This window comes from Parambassis ranga, chromosome 8 (assembly GCF_900634625.1).
Source record: "Parambassis ranga chromosome 8, fParRan2.1, whole genome shotgun sequence".
Lineage (NCBI taxonomy): Eukaryota > Metazoa > Chordata > Actinopteri > Ambassidae > Parambassis > Parambassis ranga.
Genome location: NC_041029.1, coordinates 11,166,461 through 11,181,041, shown reverse-complemented (window position 1 = coordinate 11,181,041; position 14,581 = coordinate 11,166,461). Strand labels below are relative to the sequence as shown.

The 14,581-nt window shown below is 41.8% G+C and overlaps 2 protein-coding genes across 2 annotated transcripts; both read left to right on the top strand.

Annotated features, from left to right (window-relative positions):
- The first annotated feature begins 135 nt into the window (after positions 1 to 135).
- Positions 136 to 1,677, top strand: hcrt (hypocretin (orexin) neuropeptide precursor). The gene is made up of 2 exons (XM_028412160.1): positions 136 to 219; positions 1,312 to 1,677. The coding sequence occupies exons 1-2, from the start codon at positions 136 to 138 to the stop codon at positions 1,675 to 1,677; spliced, it is 450 nt and encodes a 149-aa protein (XP_028267961.1).
- A 1,457-nt stretch (positions 1,678 to 3,134) lies between these two features.
- On the top strand, positions 3,135 to 13,049 carry kcnh4a (potassium voltage-gated channel, subfamily H (eag-related), member 4a). Its single transcript, XM_028412159.1, has 15 exons — positions 3,135 to 3,210; positions 6,057 to 6,290; positions 6,525 to 6,656; positions 6,767 to 6,891; positions 7,291 to 7,543; positions 8,352 to 8,509; positions 8,855 to 9,062; positions 9,420 to 9,614; positions 9,703 to 9,902; positions 10,669 to 10,918; positions 11,003 to 11,217; positions 11,446 to 11,771; positions 11,849 to 11,925; positions 12,058 to 12,134; positions 12,213 to 13,049. Exons 1-15 carry the CDS (start codon positions 3,135 to 3,137, stop codon positions 13,047 to 13,049), a joined length of 3,363 nt encoding a protein of 1,120 aa, XP_028267960.1.
- The last annotated feature ends 1,532 nt before the right edge of the window (positions 13,050 to 14,581 follow it).

The following is a 14,581-nucleotide window of genomic DNA, read 5'->3' as shown; positions in this document are numbered from 1 at the left end:
AACTTTCAATGAGCAACAAGTAGAAACAAGAGAATTAGGGCTTTTGTGTCATGTTTGCGGCCTGAATGACGTCCAGAGGACTGACAGCGCAGGACAAGATATAACACAGGTGTTGTTCCCAGGAGCAGAGATCAGATGACTTTCCTTCACATAAGCCAGAAGATGACCTGGTTCCCTCACAACTTCAAGAAGGCTGCTGGGATGGACTCATCGAACAGGGTAAGAGAGAGTGTTACTTCAATTTCTTATATTTGGCTGCATTTTTGATGTTTATTCATCCTCACTAAGATAGAAGCAACTGACCAATCAATTTGACTGGATCAGTTATTTAAATATATGTGAGACCAAAACAGCATATTGTGAATTATCACTAATAATTATAAAGGAGAAGGTTAAAGATATTGTTCACTGTGTCACTGAGGTCCAGAGGTGCTCAGTGACATGATGAAGCACTTAACTCTTTCTGGCTCGCTTAACCGTGCCTGTTTTCAATCTGTGGGTGCCCTTTCCTAAAAGCCTTTTTGGAACAGTCTGTTCAGTCAATATAAATCATAACTGGGAGATTTTCACGTATCAAGTATGAATTTGTCATGACTAAGGTTTTCTATGTTATCTGATACATCGTAATTTTTTTGTTATTTTTGTCGATGTATATTTAGTGTGCATTGATATATGTTATAGGTAAAAATAGAATTCTTCTATATTGGAAAAAAAATTGTTTTAATGCTCAAATGTTCATTTTATTTTGTAAACTAAAAAACATTGTGTTGGACAGGAGTGTTAGTGATTATTATTAATATTTAGCATATGTGGAACTGGGTTGCACAAAGAAATACATCAAAATTAAAAAATGTATAGAGGTAATCATATATAATGAGAAAAAAATAAAAATAGTTGGCATAAAAATACAAAAATATTTTTCAAATAAAAAATTTGTTAAAAATCACAAAGAAAAGCAGGTCAGAAATAAAAAGCAGATAACAGAGTTTTAATCACTGCTTCAGTGAATTAGAGATCCTCTATAAAGCAAATTAAACAAAAAAATTGGTACCAACGCATTGGCCCCTTCACCTCAACACTACACCTTAAGCAAAGTCATGATGATACTGACCAACTAATTCTTACTAGGTTTACATAAATTGCATTTCAATATTGCATTGTTAGTACTGTATTACATATTCTTTGCATGAGTCCATCTATGCATCTTTGTGTAACACTTCAAAGATCCAGTCAACTGCACAGTGAGCATAGTGTATGTCAACTTTTACGCTGTAGTTTATCTATCTAAATTGGTTCTTTTCCTGTGAGCAGAAAGTCCTGGTGCTGGTCCTGATGCTGCTGCTGTCTCAGCTGGCCTGCGATGCTCACAGTGTGTCCGAGTGCTGCAGACAGCCGTCCCGCTCCTGTCGCCTCTACGTGCTGCTCTGTCGCCCTGGCAGCAAAGGATTGGGTGGAACCCTAACGGGAGACGCTGCCGCCGGGATCCTCACCCTGGGCAAACGGGGGGGAGAGGAGCATCGCCTGCAGACCCGACTCCAGCAGCTCCTCCATGGGTCCAGAAACCAGGCGGCAGGGATCCTTACCATGGGGAAGAGGACAGAAGAGCGGGCCGGCGAGCAATACATGGACTGGTTGATTCAGTCAGGTACTACCATGGTGACACCCCTCCCTGCCTGAGGCCAGCTACTGATAAAGGGACTCTGTTAAACTGTATGTAGGCAGAACAATCTCACAAAATGTATATTTTTTGCTCATGCAGAGATGATTTTGTGATTTTCTTTAAACAGTTTTTTGCCTGTAAAAGACTTTGTGATGTAATAAAAAAAACTACAGCTGACAATATGTCGTTACTCATTAAACCATTAAATTACTTACTGGAAGGAGTAAGAAAATTCTAAGAAAGCTTTAATAATATTAACATGTATGCAGTCGCTGGGATGGAGCAGGGTTTTCAAATCATTGTTTGCAGTGAGAGGGAATGCAAATGAAAAAGTTGGTGTTTGAATAGCTGCCTGAAAGTTGACACATTGCACACACACACACACTCTAAACGTCACATTTAAGATGCACTGCTGCTCGGCAACACGGTGCAGACGGCTGCTTCTAACTCAATCTGTTATTTTCTCACAGCTATTAGATTACTGTGTGCAGACTGTGGAGGTACTCCTGAACCGCTAACACTCTTGTTAATGCAGTGTATTTGACATTTTCACTATTGATCTGTAATAGGGATTGCTACGCTGAAATGTCAGGTCTGGATGCGTGTAGGCACAGCAGCTTCACAGTACCATATACAGGAGCAGGTAATGGGTAAAGGTATGAGGAGCCAGTTTGTGTTGTTATTCAGTAATCAGTGTGTTTGTATGGGCTAATATTGTGCAGCAGCTGTGTTGGTGCGTAGCACAAAAAAAATGAGATATGATGATACAGACATCAAGCTTCCAGTGCTTTTTTTTCAGCCTGACCTCTGACCTCTGTGTGTCCTCAGAGAGACTAATGAAAAGATGCATTCTCAGAGGCTTCCTACCCTTGTTGCAGAATATCCACAGCAACCAGCAGCACTGTACCTCTCCTTTCACACTACAGTAAAGTCATTGGTGATTCCAAACTAGCACACTGAGCTACCTGCCAATGAGGAGCTTCAAAAAAAAAAAAGGATGCGGCACAAAGAAAATGATTTCTAATAACTTCTCCGGGGTGAGAAGTAGGAGGACACAGGTTTTTGTGCGAGAAAGAAAAAAGAAGGCGAGAGATATCTAATAGATTTACAGTGTGTGTGTGTGTGTGTAGAAAGGGGGATGGTTCGAGCTTTTGTATGAGAGAGGGAGGGAGAGAAAATGAGAGAGAGGGGAGGGAGGCAGGGGACTCAGAGATGGCAGGAACCATGGTGAGTGGAGTTAGACTGACTGAGGAGCTGCTCAGACTTTGCTGTGATGCTGGAGCAGATGAGGATGCGCAACACAAACTGAAAGCTGAAGACTGAGAGAAGGAGCTTTAGAAAGCTGCAAAAAAATCTGTGTAAAAGTTTCATCTTCATAACAAAGAACCTAAAGGAGTGAGGAAGCCGAGGAGAGGTGCAGTTCTGGGTCTCTTGGATGGGGTATGGTGACAAACTACAAGGAAATCGGAACACAATGCCTGTGATGAAGGGCCTCCTCGCTCCGCAAAACACCTTCTTGGACAGCATTGCAAACCACTTTGATGGCACTCGTAAGTATTTTTTTTGGAAAGGATAATATTATGCTGTCGACTGTAATAGATATGAGGTGTGCTACTTTATCTGTATGTTCTGCAGGTTTATTGTAGATTGTTTGTGCACATTTCTCCTCAAGAGATGCATCACAGAACTGGAAATGGTTTTGTCAAGGATACAGCCATTCTTATTAATAATAGGCATTAGGACCCTCAGATGTTATTATGTTCCTAACTTTTTTTGCACATTTGTCTGAGCACAGAACACAAGGTGAGCGGTGCCACAAGCTTTGAGGCTCCTGAAAGCATCGTTGTCCTCCTTTAATATTCTGTCACACTGACATGCATGTAGAAGAAATGTGTCTGAACTGACAATGCTTTCAGGTCAGAATCATGCAGTTATGCAAGACAACCTTTGTAGCGTCGCAATGCTTTCATGCGCTGCAGCCTTATTTTTTCTTACTTAAGGAAGCCTCACTGTGAGCCACAAAGACGCTTGTCTTTGCTGGTGCGTTCATAAATTGGAGCTTTTAGAGTGCACAGTGGGACAGCAGGTGTATATTTTCATGCTGTTACTAGTCTAAGCCCGTTGCAAAGCTAATCACCATCAGCATGGTGGATCCTTCTGTTGTGTCCTTCGCCATCTCTCAAATTCATCACGTCTACGTCTCTTTTTCACAAATTCCATTCCTCGGCCCTTCTTCCAGTTGTCTCTCTAACACACATACACCAATACACAGAATTCAATTTGCATGCTTAAGAACAGGAGATTTTTTCAGCCTTCACCCGCCACAATACCTCTGTATCTGATGTACAAGCAGGTGAGTGGGAGGTGAATGGGCTGACAGGAAATGGCCTTTGAGATAAAGAGAGACTTTTGTACATCTGTCTTAATTGAACTGAAAGCCAAAGATGACTTTTGAAGGCTCAGAGTGAATAGGAATGGGGGTGGTATCCATGTGGTTCTGATATGAGAGCAGGGCCGTTAATTAGGATTAATTATTTAGATTTGATTCAGATTAATGTCAGAATGAGACATTTTGGAGTTTGGAGCTGTTACAGGATTTTGCAGCTCGGTTTTCCTTCTGACATGAGTAATTATTATGAATAATCATCACAGGTGTAGCGTTTTCTAAAGCACAACCGCAACCACACAGTTCTTGTGAAGCCATCTTTCCATCTGGAGGAAAGGAAAGTAGACCTTCAGCAGTTAGGATCTGAGAACTGATGGAGAGAGATGACACTTTTGTTACATTTGCATACAGAACCTGATTTGCATAGACACTTAAAAAAAAGATTTTATGACAGTGGCTGAGAATAGAAAACCTGCACTGAAAATGCTTCAGTCTTTGGGTCGAATCAGAATGAGGCTGATATCACACGTCCTTTATTGATCTGTGTTTCAGAGGCCACGGTGCCTTGGTAACCCACAGATGCTGCATTACCATATGTTTTATTTTTTTTTTTCCTACACAAATCGCCATGGCAACACAAGTGTGGAAAAATCTTAATTTAGCTTCTTGTGAGATTAAACGCACACACATCAGGTAGAAACATCAACACATATCACTGTAATTGCATGCCTCTTCCTTTTGGAACAAACACTTTGTTAACACCCCCCCTCCTTCAGTAATGTAGTTTTCTGTTGGCATTTTAAAATGCATCAGGTGAGTCTACTATAGCAGCACGCATCTGAATCTGTTTACCCCCATGCAGGGAGAACACAAAGGCTAACTTTCATTATTACTGACTGCAGTGCAGGTGCTCAGTGTTTACCTTGCAGCTATGTCATCATTACAACCTTTTTTCCTTTTATCAATTTGATTTACTTAAAGGCTGAATAGGGAAAAAGCACTCTCTTGTACTGATGGGTTGGATGAGTAAAAGCCCACTTTCATTAGTCGGTGAATGATCCCTTTGATAAACCTGCAGGTGAACGACCCCACATCACTTATTCTTAAAAAATCATTTAGTGAGTAAACACATATACTTCTTTATTTCCAAAATCTTCAGCATGTGATGGATGCTGTCAAAGGGCTATTTTTAGAATGGTTTCCATGACAAAAACGTGATACTGAACACACTGATCATTCTCATTAACAGTACATTGACTGTGATGTTCCCATTGACCTGATGTCTATCAGACTTAATGTTGAAGAACACTGTACAACTATCTGCATTCTGTGCTTTATGTAAATAGTGTTACATCATTGTTTTTTTCTTTTGCTGCAGCGCCTACACTTCCTGCCCTCAACAGGTCAACGATAAATGTTATTTTTTAAGGGTTTCATTGCCAAGAATTGAGTTTTATTTCCCCCATACATAAAATTATTTTGTTTTAAATATACATCTCCCTAAATTTGTCTGCAAACAGGAACATTTTCAGGACATGGTTTTATTAATGAGATGTCAGAATACATTAATTGATTACTTGTGGAGAATCAGTCAATAATGCAAACAATCATCACCTGCAGATCTAGAAGAATGCAGCATAAAGATTCAGTGTGTGTGTGTGTGTCTGTGTGCAGGATGCAAGATGAAAAAAAGCTCCATATGCTAATTAGGGCCAAAGCCTCACTGAGGTCTTGGTCCCCTATGGAGCCAGCTGGGGTCCTCATATATGCACCACCAACAAACTTCAAAGGTCTTGCTGATGTATATTTCAGGAAACTCAGTTCAAAGCAAACAGTGACTCAGATAACAAAAAAAATAGTTGTTTCTGTTTGTGCTGCCACAAATGAATCAAATCTGTAGTGAACTTTGTAGAGGAAGCGGGGTAAGAAAACCATGACGACTGTATCTATTTTCTGTCAGAGCTTCATCACTGAGTGTTTACTTTTCTGTGTCTTTTACTTTCCTCGCAGATAGTAACTTCCTTTTGGGAAATGCTCAGGGTCGCCATGGCTACCCCATCGTCTACTGTTCTGATGGGTTCTGCGAACTGACTGGCTTTGCTCGGACGGAGGTGATGCAGAAAAACTGCACCTGCAGCTTCCTTCATGGGGCTGAGACCAATGAAAATGTGATCCAGCAGGTAGACAAAGCTCTGGAAGGCCAGCAGGAGCACCAGGGAGAAGTCTGCTTCTACAGGAAAAATGGTGAGAAGCACCAGAGTCTTGTTAACCAGATCCATTTTCTCTTTCTTTCTCTATTTGAACACACTTCCTGGACTTCATGACCTATTTATATGGCTTCTTTTTTAAGAAGACATTGAACGGAGATTAGGGTGGCTGCACGGAGAAAAAAAATGTTCCAATCATCATTTTGCCAGAAGATTGTCTGGCCGTATTGTTGGGTAATCTCACTGTAATTTTCATATTTTGAATCCTCAGGAAATCCATTTTGGTGCCTCTTGGATATCGTGCCAATTAAAAACGAGAAAGGTGAGGTGGTGCTGTTCCTGTTGTCCTTTAAGGACGTCAGTGAATCGTATGTGAAAGGCCACCGCTTCGCTCAAGAAGAGGGTGAGACCTGGCTATACATCCCCACACTGTACAAAATGCCACTAAATGCTACCACAGACATTTATGTCATCTAATGTGAAATTTACATTTATTTTTGACAGGTATGTCAGAAGTGGCTCACCAAAACCTCAAAAGCAACCGATCGCACTTTTACCAGGCACAAGAGAGAGGGAGGACAATTCTGCAGCACCTGAGAAACCTGTTCACTAAGAGGGGCAAGAAGAAACTGAGCAATGTGAGTGCAAACCCCTGGATTTAGTTAACCCTAGAAGCACTGGTACAGAAGAATATGGATGGGATTTTTTTTACATACCAGCCACCATTGTGAACCTTACTGCATGGATCCACAAAATTTTGGTCATATGTTTGTACAATGGGCACAGTCATCCATCTTTATAAACAGTCATTAAAATACAGGCAAAGAAGTAGAGCTGAGGTGGGCAGACAGTTGCATAAGCAGAAAGCTTGCAATTATTATGCACTTACCGGTACTTTTTCTTTTTTTAAATGCTTTTGGTACAAATTAGTCACAGAAGCATTCACATTCTTAGCTACTCGTTTGTTACATTTACCTTGTGAATAGAGATGACCTTAAAGTTTTTTTTAAAAAAAAGCCCCTTCTCTCATTTTTCAGAGTGTGTTCCAGAAACCATCACTACCTGAGTACAAAGTGGCCGCTGTGAAGAAGTCACGCTTCATCCTGCTGCACTACAGCATCTCTAAGGCCTTGTGGGATTGGTTAATTCTGCTGGCGACCTTCTATGTAGCGGTCACCGTGCCCTACAACGTCTGCTTTGTCAGCCACGATGAGGGCAGTGACAGCCATTCCCTTGTCAGCCGGAGCACTATAGGCAGTGACATAGCAGTGGAGATGCTCTTCATACTGGGTAAGCACTTCAGCAACTTCAGCCTAAAAATATATTGTCTCCAGAAGGAGAAAAATAATCAAAATAATTGCTGGTAGTACTATCCTCTACATTTATTGTATGTTGCATATGCAGGTAGACCTTTATATTAAGCATCTTGAGCAACAATATGAAGAGACAACACTGTTACTCCACCGTGCAGCTGCAGCGGTTTCCGTGGCAATAGCAAACACATGACTGCTTCCTACATTTTCTCGCCCACTCAGGGTGTCTCTGTTGCTCCAGGTTATGAATCATAATTAGATTTCTCTCACTCTGTCCCAATTTCCCTCCTAAGAAAGTGTGATAGCACATCTGTCACCAGGCGACCTGAGTTTCTCTCTCTCTTGCTCTCAACAAGTTTGTGTGGGGACAGACACAAACCTTGCTCACCTGGTGTCACATGACGATCCCTAATGTGAAAGCGCTTCATTTATAGTACAAAATGTTCAGATCTCTCATAAAGATTTTCAGTGTAAAGTTGCATAAATTGGCACTGATGGCAGGGATCTCAAGCATTAATTAAATCTATGCTCCTGGGAAGTACTGCTAATGAAACTTGCCCATTTTAGTTTCATGTTTTTCTCGCCATCAGTGCTGTGCTATTAAAGGATATATTTTGAATCAGGATGCAAAATGTATTGCCTATACCTATTTTGAGGAGGGGAAAAAAAGAAAATTCAGTTTTACTAATTATTATTAGGAATTGGTCATTTCCAAATGTAACATGCTGTATTTGGATTCTTTGTGTCTGCTAATATCTATTTCTAATGTCAATCCTTCTTGTTAGATATCATTCTGAATTTCCGCACCACCTACGTGAGTCAGTCAGGTCAGGTGGTGTATGACGCTCGATCCATTTACCTCCATTACTGCACCACATGGTTCTTCGTGGATCTGATCGCAGCGTTGCCCTTTGACCTTCTCTATGCTTTCAACATCACAGTGGTAAGATTGTCATTTTATATACACATACAGTACATGTGGAAGTATGATGTGTTTATTCATAACTTTAAAACTTCTTGCTGCGAAAGTTTTAGTGTTCCCTCGTAGTGCAGGCTGGAGATCATTATCTGTCTTTATTCGCTCGCCTCACTGAGCATTCTTATTTGTCTGTATGCTTCAGTACTTTGCCAAAGGCATGAGCTGACTCACAAAGACATCTCTCTAACAGGAGCTTTGTTAAAACACTTGTTAAGAACTTTCCAGCTATTAGTAACTTTCTGAGCAGGTTGCTTTTCTATGTAATGTAGATGAAAGATAAAGCATGTTCTGTATGCTCTCCTTGTCCAGACCTCGCTGGTGCACCTGTTGAAGACCGTCCGCCTGCTGCGTCTGCTGCGCCTGCTGCAGAAACTGGATCGATACTCGCAGTACAGCGCCGTGGTGCTGACCCTGCTCATGTCTGTGTTTGCTCTGCTGGCTCACTGGATGGCCTGCGTCTGGTACGTCATCGGTCGCAAGGAGATTGAAAGCAGCGACCCAATTACCTGGGACATAGGTGAGTACATAGGTGTGTTTTTGATGCCAATTACGCATAATGTTCTTATTCACTTACCTGGGACTTGTGTCTCTTTTGGCAACACCAGTGAGCTGAAGCGGCACTACTCTAATCCTGCTTGAATGGCTGAATGTCTCAGCATGATTTTCATCTCTAGCTTGGCTTCACACTTTAGAGGAAGTGTAGGTCACAGAGTGATTTTATTATATCACCAGTAATGCATTATGTCAGCTGAGATTATATCAGCTACCAGAGGAAAATTACTCACTGAAGTGGAGCCAAATCAAAATGTTCTTCACTTTGTTTAGTCAGCTAAAATCTAGCCTTGTACAACCATCCTCTGACCTCATCCACCAGGCTGGCTTCAGGAGTTGGGAAAGCGCCTGGACACACCGTACATCAACAGCACCATGGGTGGGCCCTCCATGCCAAGTGCCTACATTGCCTCTCTCTACTTCACCCTCAGCAGCCTCACCAGTGTCGGTTTTGGCAATGTGTGTGCTAACACAGATGCAGAGAAAATCTTCTCCATCTGTATCATGCTCATGGGTGGTGAGTTTAAAAGCTAAACAACAACAAAAAATGCCAGATTTATCAGGAATGTCGTATCAGCACACTTGCTTTCTCCCGACACCTGCAGCCCTGATGCACGCAGTGGTTTTTGGAAACGTGACAGCCATCATCCAGCGGATGTATTCCCGCCGCTCGCTCTACCACACTCGCATGAAGGATCTCAAGGACTTCATCCGTGTGCATCGACTGCCTCAGCAACTGAAGCAGAGGATGCTGGAGTACTTTCAGGCCACCTGGTCAGTCAACAACGGCATCAACGCCAATGAGGTGGGTAAAAATGTTTCATTTCCATTGTGCTAAAGGTTGCTTGTGATTCAGGTTGTATAATAGTTTAGCTTTAATTAGATGTTTTTTTCTGTTTTCTGCAACATCTGAACTGTTGCCCGTGTAGGCTGCAGTGTTCAGGAAGAAAAAAGTACATTCTGTGTGGGTGTCTGATTCTAGACTCAGAAATGTCATCCTTATAATGTGGGGCACCTCAGACTCTCTGGAGTCTCATTCCATTTCTTTAAGTAGACGGCACTTTGTTGCAAATAGAATTTCAGTAACAATGCCAGGGCCTATCTAGGAGAGGTTCCCTGTAATTACAAGGGTGGGAGCTGAAATAGAGAGAATACTCATTAACACCCTCACCATCTCCATCTGTAGATAATTAATGCACTGTTGAATGTATCAGACACAGCCGCTGGTTTGTGAGAACATGCGGATGTTAACACTTTTAGTCTGTTTTTAGTGAGCAGCTTGACTTGTCATGTGAGGGAAGTATACTTTAAGACCACAATTTGTACTTTGTTTCTGGTTATGGAAGAGTTCTTGTGGTAATATTTTGCCATTTCAGAGCTGCATTGAGTGTTTTTGTTACCCACTACCTCTTGACAAGAATATGTTCAATACAACATGTGGTCCAATTTGACAAAATAGTGTGCTCTAACAACATCAACAATCAACAATCTAACAAAAATAAGACAAAAATCTCCAAAAAGCTACATAGCTGTGTGAGTTTTTTTTACTTTCTCCCAATCCTCTGTCTTAGCTGCTACATGATTTCCCAGATGAGCTGCGTGCTGACATAGCCATGCATCTGAACAAAGACATCCTACAGCTGCCTGTATTCGAGCGGGCCAGCAGAGGGTGTCTGCGCTCCCTCTCCCTGCACATCAAGACTTCTTTCTGTGCTCCAGGAGAATACCTCATCCGCCAAGGAGACGCCCTACAAGCTAATTATTTCATCTGCTCGGGCTCCCTGGAGGTGCTGAAAGACGGCATGGTCCTGGCCATTCTGGGTCAGTAACCCACCCCCAGTGTGAAACATTTGCTCTCTCACACTTATTTATGTATCTTTTATCTAACTAGCTATTCTTATACAGGCAAAGGGGACCTCATAGGGGCTGACCTCCCAGAGCACAACCAGGTGATCAAGACCAACGCAGATGTGAAGGCACTGACCTACTGTGACTTGCAGTACATCAGTGTCCAGGCTTTGAAGGAGGTCCTTGGGCTGTACCCAGAGTATGGCAGTCGGTTTAGCTCTGACATCCACCACAACCTCACCTACAACTTGAGAGAGGGCAGTAAAGCTGATGTAAGACTGCTGTGTAATTAGTTCTACACATGTACAGAGCACATCCAATTAACTCTATCCACTACATGTAGAACAACACAATTGTGGGCTTTACAATCAATCAATAACCCCCTTGTTAGTCTTGACTTCCATACCTAACAGGGAGTCACATTGCCAGGTTAAAAATATACAGATCAGTCACTCTGCACCTCAGACAACCCTCAAAACATTTGTCTTTCTTCTCCTCAGAGTCATATGGACCACAAGCTTCCCTTCATCATTGAGGCAGATGATGTGAAATACTCTCATCAGAGGAAAGTGCCACTGTTACAGAGCACGAGCAGCCCTGTCCATCATCCTTCCCTCAGCACCTTGTTAGGACAGGAGCTCCGGCACATCAGTGCACTCCATCTCTGTCGATCCCCCACTCAGGGGAGTAGCGGTCGAAGCCCCTCCCCTCAACTTTTCATCAATGATCCGCCTCATTTACCCAGCGACTCAGGCTTGAACCACCAACCTGCCAAGCTGCTTATGCCGAACTTACCTTGTGTCAGCCCTCTGAACCTGAGCCCCAGGTAAACTGCTTTATCTAAATAATCTCTTTGCACCTCTTTAAAATGATGTACCCTCCATTTATTTGTCTCTCTTTCAGGGTCGTGGATGGAATTGAGGACAATGAACATGCATTTCATTTTAATGTAGAGCAGAGTGAAAGAAAGAACGTTTCAGGTAAAACTATAATGGCTATGGATGGATTAAAAATACTTTACAGAAACAATTCCTTATGCAATCTCCTGTGTGTGGTATGTTATATGTAGTGCATTGAGAGTTCCCTCAGACCTCTTTTTCACCCTCTTTTAGACCAGCTTCAGGTGAGCACTAACCTGCTTCTGGAGACTGAAGAAGTGAGACAGAACATCAGCAAACTAAACAAAGAGGTGTGATACAAACTGGTATTAAATAGAGAAAGAAAAAATTAAGACATACACAGTATATATGTTTCTCTTTCTTCTTAGGTAAGCAACTTGAATCAAGAAGTGTCTACTCTATCCAAGGAGCTGCATGACATAATGCATTTCCTGCATTCCCACATGGCCATGCTCCATCGTACCTTTCCGGCATCCTCATATTCTTATGGCCTGCAGATGGTCCCCAGTCCCACTGTGACAACTTCCAGCAACTGGCAGCCGCCACATGTCCCTTTAAATATATCCACAGGGCTGCATCTCCATCATGAAGCTATTAGCCACCCTGTTCGAAATGCATGGGGTTGCACCGGAATGCAGTCCCAGGTGAGAAGTCAAACCGTGCTGCACCCTTCAAGCCCCATGTCATCCTGTTTGCACTTATGCTGCTCTGACAGAGAAGAAGCATCAGCTCACAGGCTGCAGAGCCCCTTCCAAACACCCAGAACTTCTCCAAGCTCCACCTACACGACGCACTCTCATGTCCAGGGAGGCCCGTCCCTCCTGGGCATCAGTTCTGCCTTCAGTGGCTTTCCAGTGATTTGTCAGGCCCCGCAGGTGGTCTACCATGATCCTATTGCCACGATAAGCAACTCACTACCCCTGTCTTCTACAGTCTATTCTCATCTGTCCTTCAGTGTTCAAGCCAACTCTGATGCCATACACAGTCAGACAAAGCCTCAGACACCTATTCATTCCTCCCTCACTCCCACAGGCCAGCCGCAGTATCACACCGCCTTCAGCTCTCTGACTCCCTCCAGAGCCAACACATCACTATGCACAGGGCAAAACCAGGGCCAACAGGGGATTCTCAGTGGTCCCAGACAAAGTGATCCAGTGGGTTCCAGCCCTACTCACCAAACGCAGGACCTGACAAACAGACTGTAAAGCGTCACTGCAGTAAGACAGGACAGAAAGTATTGAACCTCACAGTGGCAGTGCTCTGGACATGGAAGAGCTATCACACTGATGACATCATTGTTATATGATAATGATATGTTTGTTGTGCTGTAAGAATTGTGGTGCAAAGTTTCCATTGAATAAAATTCTCTTTACCCCAAATGCACTGCCACACCTGAACAAAAACATCATGTGTATTCATATTCTACAACAATATGTTTTATTTAACAAAACATTATCATGAAGATATGACATTCTCACTCCTGTGATCACAATATGACTTACAAGCTACAGGTATAGTGAGATACAGGTATGCAGCGCCACTTAGTGGCGACTTAAAGCAGGTGCTGCCATTTCATCATAGCACAAAGTAACATAACCAATAAACATCAAATATTTATTCTGATAAATCATTGTCATTTTATACTGTATAGATTTATTCTTGAATATTCTTGTATGTTTTAAGGATCATTTAGTCAATGTAATTTTACATAAAGATGCAATTTGAACTGTGTTCTGTAGCTGAAAGGACTCCGCGTTCACAGCATGATGACAGGTGCTCCAAATCTTCTCCTTGTTTTTGCTTTGTATCATTAAAATCTTGTATATAATTTGTAGGCACATTCAGACTTAAAGTGTTTTTACAGTGCTTTACATTTATGGGCAATGTACACCAAACTTAACCTTCTGACCACTGGAGGCATGGCGCCTGTCAGTGAGTGGGATAAAGCAGGTAGCAAATAAACATGTTGTCCTCAAAATAGATGAGGTACAAGCAGGAAGAATTAGAGAATAGAAGGATTTGGGTGACTTTAAACACAATTCTGAACTGAACTGGGAGGCGTGCTAGCTGTAATTCTGTTGAACCAAATACCTGTCACTGTTTCTTAATTTGATTTAGGTGCAGTTTCTTGAAAGAAACAAAATACGATTTGGGACATCAGCCGAATCAAACAAGTGCAGATCCAATCAGGTTTAGCTGCTTCCACAGTTCTTCTAATTAGCTCTCACACGGATACTGCACATTACTACAAGAGGAGAACATCCCCCTGGATCATAATTAGGAGAATAATTATAAACATGACATGAAATCTGACTCCCCATTATTACTTTATTAGCTAATTGCTTTATTGATTCATTGTGAGTCATTTTGCACCACAAATGTTTTCATACACAAAATGATTTATGTATCTATTTATCCACACTGGATTAAGAAATGTGCTCTACAAAGTATCAGAGATTGCAGATTGACATAATCTATGACCAATAATCTCAAATTATCATGCTTTTATGCATTTGTGAATTGTTCTGTGTAGTCTGTCTCCTGCTTGTTTGTGTTTTTATCATTCAATAAAAAAAGAAAATGAATGGCAGTGGTAACTAAAGGAAGAATTTGTGTGTTTTTTTTTTAAACATTAATATGAATGAATATTGTAGAGAGGTAAAGGGTTAATTATTAATGACGTGTTTTCTTTGTATATATATATATATATATATTGAGGATCCATTATATTAAAGGG